Source organism: Ailuropoda melanoleuca, chromosome 13 (genome assembly GCF_002007445.2).
Source record: "Ailuropoda melanoleuca isolate Jingjing chromosome 13, ASM200744v2, whole genome shotgun sequence".
Lineage (NCBI taxonomy): Eukaryota > Metazoa > Chordata > Mammalia > Carnivora > Ursidae > Ailuropoda > Ailuropoda melanoleuca.
In genome coordinates, this window is record NC_048230.1 from 6,475,187 (window position 1) to 6,501,282 (window position 26,096).

Below are 26,096 nucleotides of genomic sequence, written 5' to 3' on the forward strand. Positions count from 1 at the left end.
ATGTAGACATTCCTACAGAGAAAAGAATGTGACCAATTAATGCATGCTCTGTTCTGACCCATGAGTCGTTTCCCAAATCTAACTGGACCGAGGTCAACACTCCACTAGAACTTTTAACAGTGGAAATAAAAGCTCTATTAACTGTAATGTCCAGTATGATAGACTTGTGGCTGTTGAGAGCTTGAAATGTGGTCGTTTAAATGAGAAAATATTTAACTTCAATAGATTTAAATTGACACACATGGCCAGAAGCTACCACATCTAACAGTGAAGCTGTAGGTGCACCAGCTATAAATGTATCTTCACAACCTGCAATGGTGAGCCCAGATACAGGGCTGTGACGAAGCCAGGGTGAGCCACCTACATAGCCTTGCTTTAAGGAGCCAACCACCAGGGGGCGCCCAGGTGGCTCAGTCAGTTAAGCGCCAGACTGATTTCGGCTCAGATCTCAGAGTGAGGACTTGGGAGACCCCACAATGGGCTCTCCGCTCAGCGGGTAATCTACTTGAAATCCGCCTCCCTCTGCCCCCCCCCAACTTTTCTCTCTAATAAATAAATCTTAAAAAAAAAAAAAAGAGCTCACCAACCATGACCCTCTTTGCTCTCATCTCTTATAATCATGTATCTATCTCCTTTCTAAAACAAAAATGCCATATTAAGGATTTAGTATGTTAAACCTCCTTAATGGAAACGAGAAAGAGGAAATTTTTCTTATTTTAAAACAAGTGACAAGCAAACAACATTTGGAGTACAAAAGCTCAAAGTAAAAATGTCCTACAACAGATTCTAATATCATAGGAACTTAGTATGTAATAAAAGTAGTACCGCAGGGGCACCAGGGGTGGCACAGTCAGTAAGCATCTGACTCAACTTCAGCTTGACTTCGGCTCAGGTCATGATCTCGGGTTGTGAGATTGAGCCCGGAGTCGGGCTCCCCACTCAGCAGGAAGTCTGCTTGAGATTCTCTCTCCTCTCCCTTTGCCCCTCCCACTCATGCTCTCCCTAAAAATAAATACATCTTTTTTTAAAAAGAGGGGGAGGCCTTGGTGGCTCAGTCAGTTGGGCATCTGCCTTCGGCTCAGGTCATGATCCCACGGTCCAGGGATGGGGCCCCCACCAGGCTCCCCACTTGGTAGGCAGTCTGTTTATCCCTCTCCCTCTGCCCCTCTCCCTGCTCATGTGCACTCTCTCTGATAAATAAAATCTTAAAAAAAAAAAAAAAAAAAGTACCACAAATCAATAGAGAGAAAAATGACTTGGCACAGTGTTGTAGAAAATTTAGTTAACTCCTTGGGGGGGAAATGAGTTGTCTTCAGCCACAGGAAGAGTTTTCAACAACAGAAACACATACCAAAATATCCTCTAGGAATCAAAAAACACCACACACACACACACACACACACACACACACACAAAAGCTACAGGCAAATTATTTGCAATAAAGGGGAGAGAAACTAAAAATTACTATTTAAAAAATTCTTTCAAATTAGTAAGAAAAAAGTTTAAAAAACAGTCAACATGAGAAAACAAGAGAACCAGGAAAAGCACATTAACTTCATTAATATAAAAAATGAACATAAAAACAATGACATACCACTTCTCACCTATTCAAATGGTAAAAATTTTAAATATAATACCCACTGCAGGTAAAGGTGTTGACTTTCCTACACTGCTTCAAAATATTCTCATACATTGCAAACTGGCAATTCTTTAAAATAGTTATATCCTTTAATTCAGTAATTCTATCATCAAATGTCAATCTCCTAAAGAAATAACCAGGAATGTTAAAAAGATTTATAAGAATCTTCATCAACAGCATTTATAAGAAAAAATTAGAAATGACAAGGTCCAACCACAAGAGATTAGTAAAATAAGTCATGGCTCATCTATACAGTGGAATGTTAAAAATTCATTAAATGTTTTTAAGGCTTTTTAATGACATGGAAAAATAACATAAGTGAAACAATATTAAGTATAACTACATTGAATGCTTCTTCCAGTGACATCAATGTTAAAGGATGTAAAATTCGAACAGTTCCCTCCCCTGCTCCCCGAATGCCCTCTCTGCTCCCAGCCATCCTCCACCCTTGCCTCTGAAGGCCTTCTCTGCAGCTTTAATTAACTCCCTACCCATTGCCCTCCTTTTGTTGCTGGACCTCCCCACTGTAGACACTTCTCTAAAGATCAGTCCCAGAGATAGAAGACACTTTTATAATGTCTTTATCCTCTTAAAGGTCAGCTTTTGCCCCCAATACCCAGAATCCTCTTCTGTGGCGTCAACAAGCTCTCTCAGGATGTCCAGCTCTGTTCCTCCAACCCTATCTCCAACCCAAAAAGCTTCTCTTCTTTCCGGCTAATAATGAACACTAAATCAATGAATGAATGAATGAGTAAATGATCTAACAGTATATATCCAATTCTCATAAAGGAAATAAAGTTTAACTCCAGCAGATGAGGTTATGGGATGCTTTTATTTTCTTCCCCACATTATTCTGCTCCCTCCGTATTTCCTACAGCAGATCCACACCATGTATACTTTTTTAGCAAGGAGAGAATAAAAAATGCAATTGTACTTTCTCCTCCACTTTCACTGACTGGCCCCTAGGTCCAGATGAGAGATACCCATTCTTGACCAGGGGTAACAAAAGAAACTCAAATTTATGATTTCCATCTATTTTGGAAAACATTTAGGACCTACAGTTAAGTCCAGTCTTAACAAGTAGCCTCTGGCCACTAAACAGCAATTCTCTTTTCTGGAATGAAAGAGTCACGTGTTAACAAAACTAAAGCCATGTCCCAAAATCAGACAGCCACCTTGTCTGTCCTCTCTCAGCAAACTGCAGATGAGCTCACAGCACCTATCTGGCCAGAGCGCTTACAGTACTATTTCACAAAGGTGGCTGGGTTCCTCCTCTTCTCACGAATAGCTGCTGGCTTGGTGCACAGCATGTTTAGCTACGAAAACCTCTGCCGACTCTCCCTGTAACATTTTCATGGCTCGCCAGTAGATCTGTCCACAGTTCTCAGGTCTACCACGGGGGTGGCCCAATTCTTCTTTGATGTAATCCATCCAAAGATCTTTAAAGGGAAAAAAAATTACTGTAGACATACAATCAGATCACTGACAAGGCTTTATTATGTAAATTTAACTATTTCATATTGACTCGGTCTAAGATTTCTAAGAAACTTAACTTGCTGCTATTTCCCTAGAGCCCTGTGTGAAATACTACCTCTCTCAGCTTCTTTACACTAAGGCATAGCAAAATTTTTTTAAGTGGAAAACTTCACTTTAAATCATGACAATCTACGTACATATTTCATAAACAGAAACTACTAAATATTTTAGAGGGAGGATTTTGCGGAGTCTCTTTCAAGGTGAAGCTGAGTTTCAGTGAGTTCACTGTAACTTTGTTACCATGGCTAATAAAACTTGCTTGGGTTATTAAAAATGCCATTTTTATTCATTTCACCAGAAAGTCTGCTAAAACCTTGTAAAAGCTAATGTATTTTTTTAATCTAAGTTTAACTACTAAACATTGTTTTTGAGTTCATAAGTAAACAGATTTTATATGATACCTATACCAAGAAATATGTTTCACAAATCCTATAAAAATGAGGACAGCGTGGCAACAATGACAACTAGAGTCAATTAGCATCCCACTATCCCATCACTCCCACTTTTACTCTGACCTACATTAACCTTTCCCTTAACAAGTATCACTTTTTAGAGACCAAACCAAGCAAATTGTGCTCTATTCCAGAGTTCTTAATAGAAGACCTATAAACTCTTGACCTTGTGAACTTGAAATTATAAGCCAAATCATGTCTGCAAGTATTTATGCACAAAGTAAGGGAGGAGGCAGGGAAAGGATGCAAGTTTTATTCTCAAAGAGGGCCATGACCTAGAAGAGTTAAGGACTGTTCCAACCATACTGATGGGTGATAGACCACACCTGCAAACAGATGCATCTATAACTCAAGTTTACTTACCAGCATCTACAGATCCAAACTCTCTCAAAGCCCTCTCATAATATTCTCTTAAGTTCACCATCTTGCAGGATTCCTAATAAAAAAATCAGACAATCTTGCCTCAAAAGCCTAATCCATGTCACAAATTCCTTTCAACCATATTGTTCAAACAGCTACCACCTATTAGGTATCTGAAGGGGAGAAGGCTCAGGGTTTAGGACAAACACAGCCTGGCTCTCACCTTATCCAGAGAAAGTCAAATGCAGCAGTCCCCAGAGTGAAGTCAAAGTCAAACAGTGATAAAAGCACTCTGCTCTGGTAGCATGGAAAAAAGCCTAATTGATTCTCAGCTGGGGGGGCATGGGCAGCTTCACAGGAAAATATATTTGAAAGCCCTGAGGGAAGACTAGGATTTAAATAAATAAATGGGGAAGGTTTATTCCCTATGGCTAAGGATTTCTTTCTTTTGTGTGTCTGGGCTCTGGCACATATTAGCTATGTCCACCTTGAAAATTTTTATATGAAGGCAAAGCATATATAAATAATTATATAACCTTCCCCAAGTGTTTTAAACCCTCTGACCTTAAAAGTTTCCTCACCCATAAAACAAGGATAATGATACCTCTTACAGAAACTACAAGGATTCAATAAAAATGCTAATTATGCACCTAGCAGAATGGCTGGTACTAAATTTACAATGGATAAATGTTCATTCTTTACCTTTATTTCCTTTCTTTTTTTAAAGATTTTATTTATTTATTTATTTATTTATTTATTTATTTGAGAGCGTGGGACTCAATCCCAGGACCCCAAGATCATGACCTGAGCTAAAGGCAGAGGTTAAACCGACTGAGCCACCCAGGCACCCCTTTACCTCTACTTCCATTTAAATGTATTCTCCTTTGTTTCATTTTCAAAGGAGAGTAACAGCTACGGTTTAAAAATACTCTTGTATAGTCAAGTAACTATTCCCTCATTCAAATTTCTCTTCTCTAAGACTGTATTATTTTATAGAAAGTCAATTTCACCCCATCTCATACACATGCATGAGGAACAGAATCACACTTTGCTAAGGGCTCATAACATGCACAGGACTATGCACAGTACCCCCTCCTGGCCTTGTAACCTGCACACCCCTGAAACAGGTATTACGACCTCCTGGATGGAGGAGGATGTCAAGGCTGAGAACTGCCCAAGACACATTATGTCAGTAATCCACAGCCTGGTTATTATTATGCTGAACTACCTCTTGTACTGTAAGGACAAGAACAGATAAATGACCCACTCAATGATTAAAACTGTAAGAATTTGGGGCGCCTGGGTGGCTCAGTCGTTAAGCACCCGCCTTCGGCTCAGGGCGTGATCCCGGCATTATGGGATCAAGCCCCATGTTGGGCTCCTCCGCTGGGAGCCTGCTTCTTCCTCTCCCACTCCCCTGCTGTGTCCCCTCTCTCGCTGGCTCTCTCTCTCTCTGTTAAATAAATAAATAAAATCTTTAAAAAAAAAAAACTGTAAGAATTTAACCTCACTAGTAATTTTTCAAAAATTCAAGTAAAAATAATAAACACCAATCAAAATACCAAAATAAAGGAGAAAAAGCAAAACTGCAGATTTAGAGAGGGTGCGAGGAAATATACTGAAATACCCGCTGATTATCACTATAAAGAAGTACACTTCTTCTGGAAGACCATCTTACAACATACAAAGAACCATAGAAAGAACCGTTCTCTCCAGTCCCAGAATTTTATCTCAAGGGAAGAATTCCAAAGAAGAAAAAAATGCTGTATAAACAAAATGCTTATGGCACTCTTGTTTTCGGTATCAAAAATCTGGAAACAAGCTGTATGTAATGGACTAGTTAAGAAAACTGTGGGTTTAAGAACAACACCACAACCGTTCAAGATGCCAACCGTGGAAAAACACAGGAGTACGTTCACAAATTAACATTAAGTAAAAAAAAGTAAGAGAGAACCTCCACATGGCACATAAGCCAGAAATAAAACTTGTGTGTATACATGTAAACAAAAACTTAAAGTAAACAATGAAAATTAAAATAAATATGGTTGGCTGCACTAATGCGATGGGATTACAGACACCTTTGGATTTTCATGTATTATATTTTATACTATCTTTTTTTCTCTTTTTTTTCTTGAGAGGGAGAGAGTGGTGGGGAGACACAGAGGGGGAGAGAGAGGGAGAGAAAGAATCTTAAGCAGGCTCCACACCCAGCACGGAGCTCAAGCTCACAACTCTGAGACAATAACCTGAGCTGAAATCAACAGTCAGACACTCAAAACAACTGAGCCACCCAAGTGCCCCTTGTGTATTATTTTTTAAACAGAGACCTTCTTGTATTTTCCCTCATTCATTAGTTCAGTTAAAAACACCAGAAACATGGGTCACGTGGGTGGCTCAGTTGGTTAAGTGTCCGACTCTTGGTTTCGGCTCAGGTCATGATCTCATGGGTCATGAGATCAAGCCCTGCATCGGGCTCTATGATCAGTGGGGAGTCGGCTTGGGGGTTCTCTCCCTCTGTCCCTCCCTCAACTCGTGCACACATGCTCACTCGCTTTCTCTAAAATAAATAAATAAATCTTACAAAAAAAAAAAAAACACCACAAACAGTTACCGCCTACTCTCTACCTCACAACCCAATACAAAAGACAAAAGACAAAGAGTGTGCTCCAGAGGCAGAGAAGCAGCACCCCGCCCAACCCGGCAGGCAGGGTTTCCGCTATGAGGGGGGATCTGAGCTTCCTATTTTCCAGACATGGACTTTCTCTTCTTTGCTTGATTACCATTTCTTAACCATCTCCACGAGAAAATGGTGAGATGAAGGGACCGGAAATGTATACTATATATATGAAGAGCTTCTTAAATGACAAAAGTGCTGCCATATAGGAGAATAACCACTAATTTATTTTCCCCGACTAGAAACGCACAGACAGAACACTTACTTGCTCCTTTTCAAACTGGATTATTTTCCTGAAAAAGTCAACTGAAAACGGACGGCTTTCCTGTAAACTAGAGAAAAGGAGAAAACAGTTATCTTCCACAGAGACAGAAAGCCTCTTATACTGCATGAATCTAAATTCCTATGCCAGCGCCTCCACAGCGCATGGCTTACTAAAGACCTGGCCACAACGCTGTGCAAGCACTGGACTTGGCCACCCGTCCCTCTCGATGCTGTCAGCGTCCAGTGACTTACTCTTCACCCCCACCAAACTCTTTCCTATCCAGTCTTCTTCCTGTTCTCTTCTTCCTCACTTTTACAGTTTAAAGTTCCCTCTACTACATCTCAAGGTCTTTCTGAAAGAAACCAACAATTTCACTTCAAAGAATATATTCTAAGGAAGTAATTTCCAACATGGACAAATACTATTTGTGCAGAAATGTTCACCAAAGCAGTATTACCATGAGCATCTAAATTATGGCACACCCCCAGAGCTACCGTACCCACAGAGCTATGCATCCCCAGAGCTGCGTACCACACAGCTATTTCTTATGAACGACGTTCATGAAGAACTGTTACTGACACGGAAGAGGCCAGTGCAATATTCACCCACATAAGCAGTATACAAAATGTGATTATACAGTATGAGCTCAAATATTCGAAAAGAAAGTTTTTAAATGATGCATTAAGCATGTTTTTTTCTCCTGATTACAGTGAGTTAATAGTTATCGCCCTCTTTTTTTAAATTTTCCACTAACGGTATGAACTGCTTTTACTGTTCAAAAAAAGACTTTTTGAAAAAGTCTCTTGGATTACTTCCTCAGATACCATTTGCCATACACATAACCTGGGTATGAGGGGCTGCGTATGAGGTGGAGGGACGAGTAACAGTGATGAAAGTTTGTGAGCACCTTTTAAACACAGCTCTGGCCTTTTTGTAGCCACCACTTCGGTAAGCCCAGTCCAGGTACTTATCCTTCAGAGTGACTGAGTCGGCACCTTTGACAGCCAAGAGAGCTTTCTACAATTTAAAAAAAAAGACACAAGCTACATGAGGAAATTTATAAATAACAAAACAAATTTTTCCAGAACCATCCCAGGCTGCTCAATTAACAGTGCTTTAGGAACATCTGCTATAAAAATAACCCTAAAACTAGCCAACTAGTGAACCTATTTGCTCACTCCCCACCCACCACAAGACTCAGAACGTGGGGCCTACACCTTAAAAATGGTTTCCGTGTCTTCTTGGCTTTTGGCACCTTCACTCCACTCTGCCCAAGAAATCCACAATGGCAGACAGACCTGGTCACAGTGAGAAAGAAAAAAATAAAATAAAAAGAAGTTAGAAAATAACAGCTTAGCTCTATGCTCTGAAAACTAGTCACTATAAAGACAGGCTCCTACAAAGATACTCAATATGTAAAATACGGATTCACTCCCAGTCTGTCCTCACCATGACCAAATTCTCAGTGCCTGGTAGGGATGGCATGTCAGAGCACAGACAGACTTGTGACCAAGACCCCCGAAGCAGCACTCTCCTGTCAAAACTAGCTCCCTTCTGTTGGGAGTACTGCCTACAGTTATTACCATCAGGTATCTGTGAATTAAGCAATGAAGGGTCCATAGCTGGTCAGACCCACAGCTACCCAGGTCACATCTCTGCTGTCTAGGACCCACCACACAAGTACTACCTAATCCAAACTCAACTATCTGATCTTCACTCATGCCCCAGAGGTACACACAAATGAGAATAATTAAGGTTTTTTTCCCCACTTTAACTTCCAGATACTTTCTTCCTACTAATATAAAGGGGGTGCCTGGCTGGCTCAGTCGGTGGACCATGTGACTTAATCTTGGGGTTGAGTTGAAGCCCCACGTTGAGTGTAAAGGTTACTTAAAAATAAAATCTTTAAACAAAACAAAAAAAAGATTCTGGAAGGCATCTGGATGGCTCAGTCAGTTTTGTGACCACTCTTGATTTAGGCTCAGGTCATAAGCTGAGGGTAGTGGGACCGAGCCCCAAGTCAGGCCTGCACTGAGGAAGGAGTCTGCTGGAGATTCTCTCCGCCCACCCTCTGCTCTCTGAATGAATGAATGAATATCTTTTTTAAAAAAAGATTCACTGCAAAGCTTTAAGATTTAGAAATATATGTGTGTTTAAAACTCAGGCTTAAGAGGGGCCTGGGTGACTCAGTCAGTTAAGTGTCTTGACTCTTGCTTTCAGCTCAGGTCATGATCTCAGGGTCATGAGATCAAGCCCTGCATTGGGCTCTTGTGCTCAGCACGGAGTCTGGTTGTCCCTTCCCCTCTGCTCCTTCCCTGCGCGCACGCTCTCTCTCTCAAAACAAACAAAATCTTTTAAAAATAAAATATATAACTCAGGCTTAAGTACAGCTTTGGAAGCAAGGGAGAGCAATACTCTTAATATTTCTCACTTATAAGATGTCAAAATAAAATAGAGAATTTCACTTAAATTTAGTCATTTTTCAAATAACAAATTAGAAATAGGCTATTAAATGGAAGGAAATTCTTCCACTCCTGACCCTTGACCTATAGGCACAAATGCAGTCTGGGGCCAGCCCTCATCAGACAAAGCATCAAAAGAGCTTTGGCTCAGTCTCAAAAGATTTCCCAAACAGAATGAAATACAAAAGACTCAACTCACAGACCTGGGCTTTCAGGTGCACAAAAGCTTCTTCAAAAAGCCCGGCTATGTCAGGACTCTTGGAGTCAATCAGCACCCGCAGCTTCATCTGCCACATCATCACAGAGTCTCTGAACAATTCAGTCCCCGCTACTGCCACCTCCAGGGCTTCCTTTAAGAAGTCACGATGCAGCAACAATTCAATCTGGATAAGACAAAGGATCACTGGAAAATTAACTACTGAAGGCTGGATCATCTACTTTGAGGGAACCAAAAAAGACCTCACTGAAGGCAGTCATTTCAACAGCACCTCCACTTAACGTTTGACAACGGCTGCCAAACAGGAACAAAGTGAACAATCTGAAATTCTCTTCCATTGCCTGCTCTTATTCCTAAAGGCTACCAAAAAACAGGGAAGACGTACAAAGTAGAAGGCCTAAATAATTTAGATTGAAAGTTAAGTTTTTAATAAAATAGTTCACTATAATAAAACCCACACCCACCAAACAGAATATAAAAATCAGACAAAACCAGTATTTGTGGGTTGATAATGAACCATTTATTCATTCAAATGGAGCTGGGCACACAATAAACTGGTACAATTTTTCTGAAATATATTTGACACTATGTAACAAGAGTCACGCGAGTGTTCATACCTTAAACTTGGGAATTTTAACAAATATGACCTGACAAGTAAATAAACAGAAGAAAATCGTATTTGTTTAAAATGCTTATATCCATACTACTGTAACAGAAGAGGGGAAAAAAAAAAAAACCCTAAAATTCAATTTTACGAAACTGTGGAAGAGCAAATAAATGGCAATATGCAATCTGCTCATTTGGCAAGCACTTTTATTGCCTACTATATATGCTAGATTCAATAATGAGGAAATCAGGTACATTCTCCACTGCCCAAAGGCCTCTGGTCTAGAAGTAGAGACAGTCTGATACTTGCCATGACAGAAAAAGAATCATATGCTTTAAGAGTACAAAGCAGGAGCACCCAATGGGGTCTATGACAGCGATGAGACAGGAAGCACCATGTATACTAGGATTAAGGCAGAGTACCATTAGTTAGAAAAGGCTCTCCCAACCAGCATGTGCCAGAGGCTGAACTGAAGATAAGAGACAGCTTGCATACAAAAGGAAATCCAAGTTCAACATGGCTGAAGGGATAGAATGTATACCAGAATACTGGCAGGTGAGGCCAAGACCATATTAGGGAGAATGACCAGCTTTATCCAAAGGACAGTGGGAAGCCACAGAATAATCTGATCATCAATTGTAAAAGATCATTCTGTGGAGAATAATCTGGAAAAATGACGGCTGTAGGAATCAGCTAAGCGCTTTAAGTTTAGAGGCAGTACACTGACGAGCTCTCATTAAAGGCAAAGGTGCCAGAGTGATGAGGTAGTAGGCTTAGGAAGGGCAGCATCAGAGATCTGGGGAGCAGAGGATGTCTGAATAGCCAGAGTGGTCAATGACCAAACAGTCATGACAGAAAGAGAGCAGGGCTGCCAAAGCAATACTCAAAGCAAAGTCCACCTAAATTTATAGGGTGTGAGTGTCTTGCCAGTATTCAATAGCTATTGGGAGCAGCTGAACTCATCCAAGCCTGGGATTCTTCCCAGATAGATGCCATAACGGGAAAAGGACACCTCATTCGTGGTATAATACAGCAGACTAGTATACAGCATATGTGTTACCTAGCTGCATGTAAAAAGTATTTTTTTAACGTTAAAGCATGAACATTTTTGTACATGGCAAGAACTTTGTGAGCTGGCAAAAACAAAGATCACTATCACTATTTTAAAATCAAGCAAACAAACTCAGAAAGGTTAAGTGGCCTGCCCAAGTTACCTAGCTCTTAATTAAGTGACAAAACTCAATCTAGACTATGTATTTCCTCAGCACATTATCCTGGTCTCCCCAATAATCCTTACCCACCCCAGAGAGTACAGATGGGTTAATAAGCTCCTTACTAGAATGTCAGCTTCTGAAACATAGGAACACATCTAATTTGTCTTTACTGTTACCATACCGATGGTCAATCTGGGTCAGGCATACACTCAGGAAAAGGATGTTCAGGAAAAGATAAATGGGTAGATAAACAAAATAAACCCAACTTGTGACTCCTTGTTTTGAGTGTTTTCCACTATATAACATTCCTCCCTTTACCAGTACACATTTCATTTTTGGCATACACCAAATACTGAGAGACAAACATAATGTCTCTACATCTTCCACTCTAAACTTCTAAATGGGCTTAGTGATATAACTATATATTACAACACATGACACCAGCACGAACCAATTGGAATTAAGTACGTGTTATTGGCAGTGAATGTGTACTCACCCACTGCTTGTACTGGAATTCTGGTAGAAGTCTGAGTTCATGTGCCTTCCTGAATGCCACCATGGTTCTTTCCAGCCTCTGAAATCAGAAAAATCCTTCAGTTATTACAAACATCCCAGTAGGGGTCTTTGGCCTCTGACAGGAACAAGTGCAGTTTTGCACATTTCTGAAAATTGAGAGAAGGAACTTGAGGTGGTTTCACTTATGATTAGACCAGCCAAAAAGCCACACCAAGCACAGCCCAGTAAGAGAGTTCCTCCTAACCAAGTGGCCTGAATAAGGATCCAGCAGACTCAGACCTTCACAAGGACTAGGTCACCCACAAAGAGAAAGAGCTTAGGTTAAGCGTAAAGTTCTTGGAAGCCCTCCCAGGCCCCCAAAGGAGCCATGTCTGCTCTTCTTCCAGAAAACAATCACTTTCTAGTCAGCCACTATAAGCGTGGAACTTAAGTCCCTTACCCCCTCTCTGAGGAACTGACTGCTGGTCTTCTTAGCAAACCTTTCCAAGCAGAAGTTGACGTAACACTTCCACATGGCCTCTGGAAAAGTCAGAGAGATTACACACTGATCAGATCGCCAGTCTGTTTAACAGTCATCCTACATCTTTTCTATGAGGGGAAAATTCACAGGAAGAAGGGTTTAAACTAGTCTGGTGGAAAAACAAACTAGTTATTCCCATTACAGCCAATCAAACATCTTAAACACGAGACCGGGGCGGGGGGGGGGGGGGGGATCAACTGAGTAACCATTTAAGTATAAAAAGTAAAAACCTCATCCATGTCATATATCTCCTCTACCTTAATACTCAAATATCACAAAATTTGAAAGAAAACCTGTGTCAAAAGATAATTAGGACAATCTTCTGAATTACCACTTCTTAAGTATCATCTCCCTCAAAGAGATGAACATAAACATCACTACTGGCGAGGAAGGTCCTAAAATCTCCATCTTTCACCACCAAAGAACAAGTCGGAAAGCCAGGCACACTGTCAACTACCACAGAGATTCCTGAAAATTGATTTCGGTTAATGGGCACAGAAGCTTCAGTTTCACATGTGTGAATACTACTACTACTTCTATCGCACGCCGAGGTCTGGCGAAGTTCACCTGTAGGGAGAGTCTTCACTGCCTCTTCATACACCGCACAGCACCTCTCTTCCTTCCGGCCCGCCTCCACTGCTCTGGCTTGCTTTGTGGCAGGCTGCTCCCCGGCTGGCTTTGACTCCATCTCTAATTCTCGCCGTGCCACGTAATCCCAAGTGAGAGGGTCATCTGTGTGCAGAGCCTGAAGGCTGAAAAGTAGTTTCCTGGCATCAGCCCTGTGGCATGAGACTCACTTAGAGTATCAAAGACAGACAGTTCCTTATGCTCTAAAAACGTACCCAGGTCACCCCTTTAACAATTCCATTACCATGAGACAATTCCCCAGTAGGCTCTCCAGATATCTTCACACTCACTGTATAAATTTTGTCAATCAATCAGAGTTGTGGCACATTTATTAGGTTTCAGAATGTTTCAGGTATCATTCTCGAATGTTAATTTTCAAGTTATCTCTCAAAGTCAAATCAACAGGTACGTGTGACAAGACAATTCTCTTCGAGCCCTGGAGAACCTTACTATATCCAGGCTCTTGATTTTCTGTAATAGGGGCAAAGAAAAAGCACAACCTAATCCTCTACCAAAGCCCTGAAAAATCCAAAGAGCAAACTGATCCAAGTTCTGTATTATCTCCTATGAAAGTTAGGGGTGCTACCTAAGAGTGAGGCATCCACAAGGTAGGCTGCAAATAATTCTCAAACCATATGCTTGAACATTAAAGAATAAAATTACCAGCAGCAATCAACTGTAAACATTCACAAGGACCACTCTCATTTTACGGACAAAAGACATGCCAGCAAAGCAGGAATAGACACTTTGATATAAGCTGTAGGATATCTGTTATTGAATAAAGGCAAACTATTTCCCTAAGGAAGCCTGTAAGTGAGTCAAACAACTTCTCCAGAAACCATTTTTTTTTTATAACTTACTATGATACAACAATCCTAAAACTTTGCTTTCTTCCAAGGATTTAATGTGGCATTTTCTCTTCCTCTTTCTCAACCCCCAAACTCAAACTTTTACCACAAGACTAGAAATAGACATATTCACCTTTTCATGACTTTACTTACTCATCATAAATTTCTTTTTGCAGATCTGTGGCAAAGTCGAATAGCTGTGCAATTGAAAGCAGTGACACATGAAATTCTGCACCTAAAATTCAAAAAGCGGGGGAGGGGAGTAAGACTCTCAAGTGTCACACATTTTACTCTAAAGTATCACTTTCTTCTACAGAAAGTACCACTTTCTTGGTGTCCCGGAGTTCTTTTGTTTGGGTTTTGTTTTGTTTTTGTTTTTAATTGAGAAATAGGACAAAACAGAAAAATAAATCATCCACTACACAAGCAAAACCATTACTGATATTCTGGAGTATTCATAAGTACTTCCTTTCTTCTAAACTTCTTCCCGGCATAAAGAAATGTTCTAAATTACCTGTTTCTTTTCAACTCCCCACGTGAATAAAGTACTCAAGAAACTTACTAAAATGTTCAAGTACATCCTAAGGGACAATCAACCTTATCTTAAAGAAACAGGACACTATTCATACAGAATTTTTATGCACATTCTAACAGAATTTCTAATAGAAATTTTCCAAATCAGCTAAAGGTCTTATAAACAGAATGTTTCACTCTCCCATCATAAATAAATTTTCAAAACACACATACCTTTAATCATGCTTACAGAATTTCTGTAGATGATCCGTGCCAACTCGCCCTTAAGGATTTCTTCAGGATAATCAAGATTCCCCTGAAGAGTATTATATTAAACATAACTTAACAGATACGGCCAGTAACTAGAAAAAGCACTAGGATGAAAATTAACAGTCCTAGACTACCTGTGCCATATGTATGACCTCTGGCAAATCACGTCTCTCTCTGGGCCAGTTCCCTCACTTGTAAAATGTGCAGCTTGAACCAGACCACTGATCTTCCAACTGTGTTCTCTCAGGCTCCTAGAGTGATAGCAAGATCACACGGCTTAGGCCTGACTCTCTACTTACACCCAAACAGGTCAGGTTTTAAACGCCTTGTTTACCCTTCTGTGTCAACTTTTATTTGAATAAAAAAGTTCACAGCTGGGGGCTGCGTGGGTGGCACAGCGGTTAAACATCTGCCTTCGGCTCAGGATGTGATCCTGGCGTTATGGGATCGAGCCCCACATCAGCCTCCTCTGCTATGAGCCTGCTTCTTCCTCTCCCACTCCCCCTGCTTGTGTTCCCTCTCTCACTGGCTGTCTCTATCTCTGTCGAATAAATAAAAATAAAATCTTTAAAAAAAAAAAAAGTTCACAGCTGGAACCACAATAACAGCAAAGTTCCTTTTTCAGTTCTAACATTCTAAAACTTCTTTCTTTAAAATATTGTCACCAAAAAAATGTACAAAACAAAAAAGAAGGCTAGGAACTACACATTTCACAACCCTCCTCCAGCTCCTTCAAGCCATTAGTATGTCATTTAATGAAACCATGAAGTATTAAAGAAAACCATTTACCATTCCATCAGTAGTAAATAATTTTGAGGACTACTTCAATTAGTCCAAATGTCTATTTTTAAAGCACAAAATTCCATTTTTATTACTAAGCCCATTTAATTACAACTCTAGACTCATCTTAAAATTTCAAAATAAGACATTAAATTGGGAACAAAAATACATTCCAAAAATTTTCTCTTACTCCTAAGCAGGCTCAAAAGCACTATAAACTGTTAACAGGTGACAACACATTCGGATCTTACCACATCCATTTTGGCTTTTTCAAATTCTTGTTTTTCTTTCCTCAGTTTCTCAGCATGCATCAACTCCATCCTAAAGTACTACACAAGGGAAATAATAAACTAAAAATCTTTGGAAATAATTATTTCTTAATTAGAAATACATAAGCCATTTTTCACCCATAAGTATCAGATCTGGGAAAGTCTGGGGGTAGTGTAATATTTTGTTATGAGCAGACTCTGACAAGGAAGGAGATCTTTGTAGTGGCAGAACAGCTCTGTATATTGACTGTGGTAGTGGTTATGCAAATCTACACATGTAAAAAAAAAAAATGACATAGAACCATACAGACACGTTATACCAACACTGATTTCCTGATTTTCATATTATATAATTTTATAAAATGTAACCATCACGAAAAATTGATTAGTGGTATTCAGGACCTCTTTGTACTATCTTTGCAGTATCTTTGTAATTTCCTGTGAATCTATAATTATTTCAAAATAAAAAATCAATAGCAAATACATACTGTCAAGCTATATGAAGAAAAACTAATGCACAACTAATGTGTAAACTCAGACTTCTCCAGAATTTCTAGTACTTTGTTTTTTGTTTGTTTGTTTTTTAAAGATTTTATTTATTTATCCGACAGAGAGACAGCCAGTGAGAGAGGGAACACAAGCAGGGGGAGAGGGAGAGGAAGAAGCAGGCTCATAGCAGAGGAGCCTGATGTGGGGCTCGATCCCATAACGCCGGGATCATGCCCTGAGCCGAAGGCAGACGCTTAACCGCTGTGCCACCCAGGCGCCCCAAAGATTTTTTAAATTTTTAAAAAGATTCTCTCTCTCCCTCTGCCCCTCCCCCCATTCTTCTCCAAAAAAAGAAAAAAAGAAAAAAAGAAAAAAAATGCAGTACAAAACCAAAAGTCACTGTAGTTTGGACAGCTAGAAAACTTATGAGCATAAAGACCCGTACCTTTTTCCCCTCATCAAATGAGGCTTAATTTTCAACTTAAGACAAAACTCCCTTATCCTGACAAACACCTCAGAAAAGGTAATACACCATAATACACTATTTCTAATAATATACCATTCTAATAAGTAACAATGCACCATTTCTTGCACTTGTTTTTTCCTTAATTGGAAGTCTGGCCATCACTATTCTAGGGCCTCATGCCAAGAAAGATTAAGTCCAGCAAGAAGGAAAGGAAGTATCTACCTCAAGAAAGAGACAATAAAAATGAGAAGTGGAAGAAAAGACAAAGAGAAGCCAAAAAAAACAGGAAAAAAAAAAAAGAGAGGAAGAGAAAGGGAGGGAGGGACGGAGGAAGGAAGGAAAGAAGGAAGGAAGATAGGTAGATGCAAGGGGAAAAAAGGACAAAAGTATAAAGATGGCAGGGATGCCTGGGTGGCTCAGTCGGTTAAGCATCTGCCTTAGGTTGCTCAGGTCATGATCCCAGAGTTCTGGGATTGAGTCCTGCATCAGGCTCCCTACTCAGTGGGGAGCCTGTTTCTCCTTTGCCTGCTGCTCCCTGCTTAGGTGCACTCTCACAATTGCTGACAAATAAATAAATAAAATCTTCATTAAAAAAAATAAGTATAAATATGGCTGAACCCTGACCCCACAACTAAAAAAGGTTAAGTAAGGTCCAGTTCCCTACCCCTCCCAACCATACTGGACAAGTCACAGTTCCCATTTCTCACTAACAAGATGGAAGTTACACATGGTCAACACCTATTACTAGTCAAAAATATCTTTGTTACCCCTTTTTCTCCAGCAGCAATCCCTAGTTATCCCTAGCCTCCACAAATCGAAGTCTTTTTTAACTTATTAAAGAATGTATGTCCAAAGAGGACCAAAACTGAGACATCACACTCTCATCTCATAGGTACACAACTCACTTCTTGATAAAGTTTCGGGCACTCTGGATGAAAGCGCAGAGCTCGAAGAAATAGCTGTCTTGCACATTCTGAAGACAAGCGGTCTTCCATTTCCCATTTGGCTGCCATGATCCACAAAGCTATAAATGGAAAACATCAGACTTCATTTCAGGAAGTTGACTGAATCAGATCAAATAAGATCAATGTTCCAACTTTAATACTTAAAGAATTTGTTTTAATTTTACCAAAAGAGAAAGGGACTGAAGAGAGGGTATTTCTAATGGTTACCTGTAAAATATTATTGCTTTATTTAGAGTATTCTGAAGCAAAGACATAAGCGATAATGTCTGTAGATAAACTTATGTGCCTCATCCAATCTGAGGTCAACATCACTGTAAGTCACATACAAATTTTAAGTGCTAAAATGCTGAGAAAAAATACGCATTTTAGAATCAAGGACATAAAAATATTTCGCTCTTTTGCTTTATTTAAATAGTTCATGATTTTTTTTGAATGGCTCAATTTTAAAAATAAATTTTTTATCACACCTGTTGGGAATAAAGGCTTTAAAAAACAAAAACCTTTGCCTTTTACACAGGAAATTAACCTTAACATTCTAGCTATTTCCCAACGTAATAAACAATAAAAGTCAGCTATGTCACCAGACAAGATTGCTTTTGGTAAAAACGATTCATGGTTGGTAACCACATCTGGACTAGAAGGGTTGTGAATGGGAAAGAACCATTGCTCTGGGCTTTCTTGAGTACGTGACTTGAGTACGTGACTTTCTTGAATACGTGACTCCTGAAATCTAGGATCCCTGGAAGCTATGCCCATCCATAGGTCTTCCAAGTCATTCATACGCTCTCATTCCCTCACACCCTGAGCTGTCATCTTGGGGACCAGAGACCAGCCTCCCAATTGCTAACAGTACTCTACTAAAGATACACACCGAATGCTGTCCTGCTGTATCCTTCTCAATTAACTGGTGCCAAATGTAGCCTATTTTAGCCCGTGCTGTGTGAACCTGGTTGAGCCTAATACTTGAGAATAGGCACTGGAGCACCTTCACTATAAAAGTATGAACCATTTCACACAGTATCACAAGAGGGAAGTCCTTCTCTTAGAAAACATGAGTATCTACCCTATGCCAGTCACTCTTGCAAAATCTGTATTAACGCATTCCCTTTTTAAGTTTTCCCCTTTAAATTCTCCTTAAATGTGACTGCATCCAAAACAATGTCCCTCAAAGGACCAAAGAGTTTACTTTATCATCATCTAAAAAGAAACTTAGTGGGGTGCCTGGCTGGCTCAGTCAACAGAGCATGCAACTCTTGATCTCTGAGTTATGAGTTCAAGCCACACGCTGGGCACAGAGCTTACTTTATTCATTTATTCATTCATTCATTCATTCACTTATTCTTAAGTAGGTTCCACACCCAGTGTGCAACTCAACACGGGGCTCAAATTCATAACCCTGAGATCAACACCTGAGCTAAGATCAAGAGTCAGATGCCTAACTGGCTGAGCCTTCCAGATGCCCTGGGTATAGAGCTTCCCTTAAAAAATAACAAAAAATAAAATAAAAGATACTTTAAAAAATAATAAATAAAATACTTCTAAAAACAAATAAGTAAGAAAAAACTTAGTCCTTCTTACCCACAAATATAATACCTGACACAATAAGTGGTACACAACATGCAGGGATGAACTAAGAAGCAGCTATTTGAAAACTGAAAGTGTTAAAGCCCAAATACCTATGCTCAGGTTCTCAAAATAATTTTTTAGATTTATTAAGCAAAATAAATTCCAAAATAGCTTTAGTCTACATAAAAGGAAGAAGAAAAATTGACAAGTTTCTCATCATACCTGGTTTGTTTGAATGAATGGCCAACATGGCAGAAAATACCTTGCTAAGTTGAGCTTTGGTAGCCTGTAAAAGAGAAAAAGTAATTCTACTACCTATACAGTGAAATCATTGTTACTAATCTCTAAGTGATCTGGTACTGTTTCCTTACCAACTTAAATCCAATGGGGCAAGATTTGCTGTTGTAGAGACATATAAACAAATATAGATACATTCATGGTTTTCTTCTAACTACATGTAAACATTCTAAGTATCTAAAAATGTTCAACTTTACTGAACAAATACACACACAAAAATCACTTTCTGGCTTAGAAGCCATTTATATATACAAATGTTACACTGAAGTTCAGACTTGAATTTTTTCCCCACTTGCCAACCCTACAACTTTGGAGAAAACATGGAGTTCAGTAACCAAGTATGGGGCTTAAAAGGCAGACTAACTGAAAGAAGGAATAAGGAAGCAAGACACAGCTGCCCAATACTCACCCATTTCTTACAAAAGACTATATAGGATAGCCAAAGTTGAACATCATCCTGCAAGAAAAGCAACATAGTAAGCTGCCTTAATTTTAACTTACAATACAACTTTGCTTTATGTTTGTTTGTTTGTTTGTTTTTAAGAAACAGAGATAGATTTCAGAGAGGTCAGTGTGGTAACACATTGCTCAGCATATTAGGCTCTTCTTCACTGAGGCCTTAGATCTCTTAAACATGGTAACTTCCTCTGGCCACCACTCCCACCTACCATGCTCCAAGGCAAAATGTCTTATCTACCCAATGCGTTCAATGCACCTCTTAAATGGTCTCAATCAGGGATAGCAACCCTAAATTTGTCATTCTCAAGATCCAAAGTACTCCCCATATACTATATCCCAGGCCCAGAGCCCGACTTGAAGGTATCAAGTGAGTGAGGTGCTGCCCCACTCTAACCATTCATCTTCTACCTCCAAGTCTCTGGTGTACTTCACTTAGAGATTTATCCAAACAAATCCCAAATTTCTAGTCCTTAATTATGTATCAAATCTATCATTTTCAGGGGCGCCTGGGTGGCACAGCGGTTAAGCGTCTGCCTTCGGCTCAGGGCGTGATCCCGGCATTGTGGGATCGAGCCCCACATCAGGCTCCTCCGCTATGCCTGCTTCTTCCTCTCCCACTCCCCCTGCTTGTGTTCCCTCATCTCGCTGGCTGTCTCTGTCTCTGTCAAATAAATAAATAAATAAATAAATAATCTTTAAAAAAAAAAAATCTATCATTTTCAGCACCATCCTTAAAGAATAATTATAAGGTAATGAGATCAATTTTCTTAATGGTTTGATAAGTGGTTTCAAATAATGATATCATAATTAGGTTAAATATTGACACACACTCAAGAATAAACAATACATTTGAATATTGTAATTACAGTACATACAATACTTATCTTCACATCTCTTATAATTAAAGATGTTCTGATCACTTACTTTCCATTTTGCTGAAGCTCGTCGGAAGACACCTTGTACCCGGTGTACAATAGAATTCTCAATCTCTTCCTTCTTAAATGAATAGCCAATGCGCTAAAAAGGGACATACACCAAGCCTCAATTTAATCACATTTATCCACAGCAACATTCCTACTTGATCTTAAACAGTACTGATAAAGAAAACAAATAATTACAACTATCCATTAGGAGCACATCACCACACAATTTATCAGTGCCACTGCTTCCCAAACCCAAGTTCTAGCTATAGAGCCACACTACTTAATTCTAAATTTTTCTAACTTCCAGAATATCTACTTACAGTTCTTCTTCTCTGAATCAACTCCAAAAGATTAATTTCATACTATGGAAGAAAAACATACAAAAAAAGAGAAAACAATGACATTTATAATCTTTTAAATACAGGAAATACATTGAGTTAAAATCATAAAATAAATAAAAATCAAGACTATAAAACAAGATTGGGGGCGGCGGTGCCTGGGTGACTTAGTCAATTTAACGTCTGACCCTTGATTTCAGCTCTGGTCATGATCTCAGTATTGTGAGATGGAGCCCCACATGAGGCTCTGCACTGGGTGTGGAGCCTGCTTAAGATTCTGTTTCCTTCTCCCCCTACCCTCCACCCCCTACTAGCATGTTCTCCCTCCCTTGTTCTCTCTCTAAAAAACAAATAATAAACAAACAAACAAAACAAGATTGGGGCAGCTAGCTGCCTCAGTCAGCAGAGTACCCAATTCTTGATCTCCAGGTCATGAGTTCAAGCCCTACACTGGGCAGAGAGCTTAATTTAAAAAAGAAAAAAAAAGAATATAAAACAAGATAATTTGCTATCAAGCCTACTTTGTAGTAAATGCCTTAACAGTAACCGAAAATTGACCTTACATCAGCAAAACTCACAAATCCATGCATTAGCAAAGTTATAAACATTTTACATACAAAGAAAGCTGTTATCAAAATCAACACTTATAAGATTTGGGGCACCTGGCTGGTTCAGTTGGAAGAGCACGCGACTCTTGATCTCGGAGTCATGAGTTCCAGCCCCAGGCTGGGTGTAGAGATTATTTAAATAAACAAACTTAAAAAAAGAAAAGAAGAGGGGCACCTGGGTAGCACAGTGGGGTAAGCATTCACCTCTTAGTTTCAGGTCAGGTCATGATCCCGGGGTTGTGGGATCAAGCCCCACACCGGGCTCAGCAGAGTCTCCTTGGGACTCCCTCCCTCTCCCTCTGCCCCTCCCTATAACCCCCATGCTCTCTCTCTCTCTCTTTCAAATAAATAAATAAATCTTAAAAAAAAAAAAGTTCTTGGGGCGCCTGGGTGGCTCAGTCATTAAGCGTCTGCCTACGGCTCAGGGCGTGATCCCAGCGTTCTGGGATCGAGCGCCGCATCAGGCTCCTCCACTGGGAGCCTGCTTCTTCCTCTCCCACTCCCCCTGCTTGTGTCTGCTCTCTCACCGGCTATCTCTCTCTCTGTCAAATAAATAAATAAAATCTTAAAAAAAAAAAAAAGTTCTTAAAACATAGTCTCAGGGCCCATGGGTGGCTCAGTCAGTTAAGCGTCTGACTCTTGATTTCAGCTCAGGTCATGATCTCGGGGTATGAGATTGTGCCCCGTGTTGGGCTCCACACTCAGGGGTAGTCTGCTTAAGATTCTCTCCCTCTCCCTCTGGCCCTCCCCAGACTTGTGTTCTCTCTCTCTCAAATAATATAATAAATCTTAAAAAAAAAAAAAAAAAAGTAGCTTCAAGCCTAACACAATGCTCCAGACATGGTCTGATGAGTGCAAAACACTTTTTTTCTACTTGTGTTAATAGAGTTAATTTTTTTTTCCTTTTTTCTTTTTAAAACTTATTACTGAAGTATAGTTTACACAGAGATTACATTTTTTGATGTAATATGCTCTTGGCTCATTTTCAGTTATCGACCTACTATGAGCTCTCAAGCCCCTTCCAAACATAAGATTCAAAGTCAGGTCTCACTTGTTCACCTGTAGTTTTTTTATTTTTATTTTTATTTTTTTTTAAAGATTTTATTTATTTATTCGACAGAGATAGACACAGCCAGCGAGAGAGGGAACACAAGCAGGGGGAGTGGGAGAGGGAAGAAGCAGGCTCATACCTGAGGAGCCTGATGTGGGGCTCGATCCCATAACGCCGGGATCACGCCCTGAGCCGAAGGCAGACGCTTAACTGCTGTGCCACCCAGGTGCCCCAACCTGTAGTTTTTTTAAACCTAAGGTCAGAACCTTCAGTCTTGTAACATTTCATCTTACTACTGGGTTCTGAAGCTAGATTTTGTTATCCAACATATTAGCTATTCTCCTCCATCTGAAAATTGGTACAACATGTCTACTTTATATTCACTCAAATCTTCCATCCATTTATAGTACTGAAGGATTCGCAGTATACCACTTTCTTAGGTAGCAGACTTACAGACACATAAATGTTCATGTTCCAACCACCTACTGTCATCAAACCCACTCTCCTTTCCACCCCCCAACAAGAAATAGGATGTCAATTATCTTGTTGACATCCTGATACACAATATCTTTGGCAGCACCTGATCTACATTATAGAAGGAAAAAAAAAAAGTTCAGTTTGCCAAGGACTAAACCCTTAGTGGAGCAATGTTACTCCTAAATCACCTCTATTCCTATTCAAATATTACCATTTAATCATCAATTCTAGAATTTTATAGAATACGGAATCAAGCTCACCATTCTAGAACTGAATTAAAATTTGTGAGGGGATTAAAATTATTCACTTACTTGAACATAATTGATAAAATCTTCCTTAAAAAGAGCTCTTCGCTGTATTCTGTATTCCAGATCCGAAGCCTTCTTAATGATAGCCCTGAGGAGAAAGCCATTTGAGATGTAACACTTGAGAAAAGCATAAGGTAAATAACTTTGGGCATTTTTTAAGTTTATTTTTAATATATTCAAAACACATTTTCCAAAACCTGAAATTCCCAAATAATTATCCTTCATAAGCAAGTATTCTTTTACATGATTACTTCTATGTGCTTAGAGGCATCGAGATGTATTTTAAAACTTTCATGAAAATCATCTTAATAGACTGCCAGGACCACTGACATTCCCACCACCAAAGCAAATAATGTTAAGCACTTTACATTATTTAATGTGATACTAGTAAAGATTTATTTTCTTCCAAATTCAGGTCACTTAGGTTTTAATAATAATCAAGTTAACCTTTTCTAAATTCCTCTTACTTTTGAGTTTTCAACATGCAGACTTCAAAAAACAAAAACAAAAACAAACAAAAAAAAACCCCACTTAGATTGTCCCTACTGTTTCTACCCAGGAAGGTTTACTGACACTACAAAGGACTCACAGGAAAAGGTTCACTGTATTTAGCTAGAGAGAACATAACATGTGTATATTAGGAGAATTTAATGCAAGATGTGAAGACCAATAACTGTCTCTAGTTAACAGTAACAGTTATTGAACTATTGCTATGTTCCATTTCACTAAAAAAATGTTCAAGGATCCCATAGTCACATTACTACATTCACAGACATTTTAAAATGCAGAAACAATCACAGAAAACCATTAAAAAATGTTAAACTTAATTCTAACAAATTACTGAATGCCAACTATGTGCCAGACGTTGTTGGCCAAGCCCTGGGGTAGAACACGAAATTGAATTAAATGGTCCCCATCTTCAAGTCTTATTATAAAGATTTATCCACTCCTCCTGGGCTCCCACAGCACTCTTTGCATCTCTGGGGCAGTACACTTTAGGACAATCAACTTACAGTACGCCACACTGTAAGCAAAATGTTTAATTTGTCTCCCCCCGCACGCGCAAGGCAGGTAGGTCCTGATGGGTAGGCATCCAGGTTTATCACCTTGATAACCCTAAGAATTGGCTCCACGAAGAGCTGCCAGACGTTTGGTGGGTGAGTGGACAGACCACCTTGCACCAAATGAGAAATTCTGGGCATCAACAAAATATGAAAATGGGCTTCTGCCAGGTTCAGAAAAATAAGCCCAATTAAGCGCCCCCCGCATCCCTGACCCCGCCACAGACTCCCTCCCCTCCCCTGAGCCCGCCCCAGCCCCTCCACTTCCTCAGCTCTCTCTCACTTAATCTCCGCATGACTGAAAAGTCCAATGCGCTCCAGCTGTTCCAATTCGGGGAGTCGATCTTCTATGCGTTCCTGAATTATTTCCGCCATGAGGTCACAACTCTACAGCCCACCGACGAGCATCTGAACCGCCACCACGCGCAGAAAAAGCCCACCTTTTATTCCGGAGACCCGACCCTAGCGCTCGCACGTGCTGACGTAACGTGCGTCCTAGGTCCCGCCTTTTCCGCTTCCGCCGCTTTCGTCGTTGGAGAAGGCCCTCTGGCCCTCGCGGCGGCTGTCACCTCTCTGTGGTCGAATGTGGGATTGCCGCGAGGACCCCATAGACGCAGGAGGACTCACGTGGACGGGAGTGGAGGGGCGGAGCCGGCGTGGAGGCGGGGCTAAACGCGCGCTAGGCTAGCCGTGGGCGGGGATACGAGAAAGCACCTTTTGGGGTCTCGAGGGGTTACCTGAGAGAGACGTGCTATGCGTTTTCTGCGGAATATTGTCTCCTTTTTTTGTGCTGCCGTCCTGTATTCTCGCTTTCCAATAGCAAACATTTGAAAATGTCAGTAATGGAAATCGTAAAGGACGCTGAAAGTGGCCAGACTGTCCATAATACTATGGCTTTGCTTTCGACTAGACTTAGTAAAGCAGTGTGACAACACCGGTTTTTCACGTGCCAATTAGAATCTGTAATTGGCCGATTAATTTTTAAATGGGAAGGCCTTTTCATTATTTAAATAATTATTCTGCCTTTGTAGACAAGGCCTTTTAAAACACGTGGCCCTGGGTAGGTATCAGAAAGTATATTTTTTTAAGAAGAGGGGAGCTTGGTATTGAAAAGTTTGGGAGTTACCGAAATAAATCAATAAGGTATAGACTCTCCTTAAACCATTGCCCGAGCCAGTTAGCATTTCTAAGGGAACCATCAGACAATTCAGCTTGGAAGCTACATTGTTGGTATAATTACTAAACCTAAAATAATAACTACATGGCTGAATTCTTTTTAAGTTCTGGAACATGATAAAAAGCCAAAGCAGGAGTTCTTG

At 40.0% G+C, this 26,096-nt stretch overlaps 1 protein-coding gene across 1 annotated transcript; it reads right to left on the minus strand.

Moving 5' to 3' along the window:
- Positions 1 to 1,533: 1,533 nt before the first annotated feature.
- Positions 1,534 to 25,282, minus strand: UTP6 (UTP6 small subunit processome component). Its single transcript, XM_002912383.4, has 19 exons — positions 25,061 to 25,282; positions 23,720 to 23,804; positions 21,255 to 21,296; positions 20,936 to 21,028; positions 19,962 to 20,009; positions 19,478 to 19,541; positions 17,630 to 17,748; positions 15,752 to 15,829; positions 14,685 to 14,766; positions 14,091 to 14,172; positions 13,030 to 13,214; positions 12,382 to 12,461; positions 11,923 to 12,000; positions 9,592 to 9,771; positions 8,144 to 8,224; positions 7,834 to 7,943; positions 6,927 to 6,993; positions 3,991 to 4,063; positions 1,534 to 3,078 (listed from the first exon to the last, which is right to left on the minus strand). The coding sequence occupies exons 1-19, from the start codon at positions 25,150 to 25,152 to the stop codon at positions 2,918 to 2,920; spliced, it is 1,800 nt and encodes a 599-aa protein (XP_002912429.1). The 5' UTR covers positions 25,153 to 25,282; the 3' UTR covers positions 1,534 to 2,917.
- Positions 25,283 to 26,096: the final 814 nt, after the last annotated feature.

What these genes read in the sequence shown, in the direction of transcription:
- UTP6 (XM_002912383.4), bottom strand. Translation starts at nt 25,152, where the DNA reads ATGGCGGAAATAATTCAGGAACGCATAGAAGATCGACTCCCCGAATTG. An exon ending in ATTTTATCAATTATGTTCAA is followed by an intron (nt 21,297 to 23,719) that starts GTAAGTGAATAA and finishes TTTCTTCCATAG; the next exon opens with TATGAAATTAATCTTTTGGA. An exon ending in TGATTCAGAGAAGAAGAACT is followed by an intron (nt 21,029 to 21,254) that starts GTAAGTAGATAT and finishes GTCCCTTTTTAG; the next exon opens with CGCATTGGCTATTCATTTAA.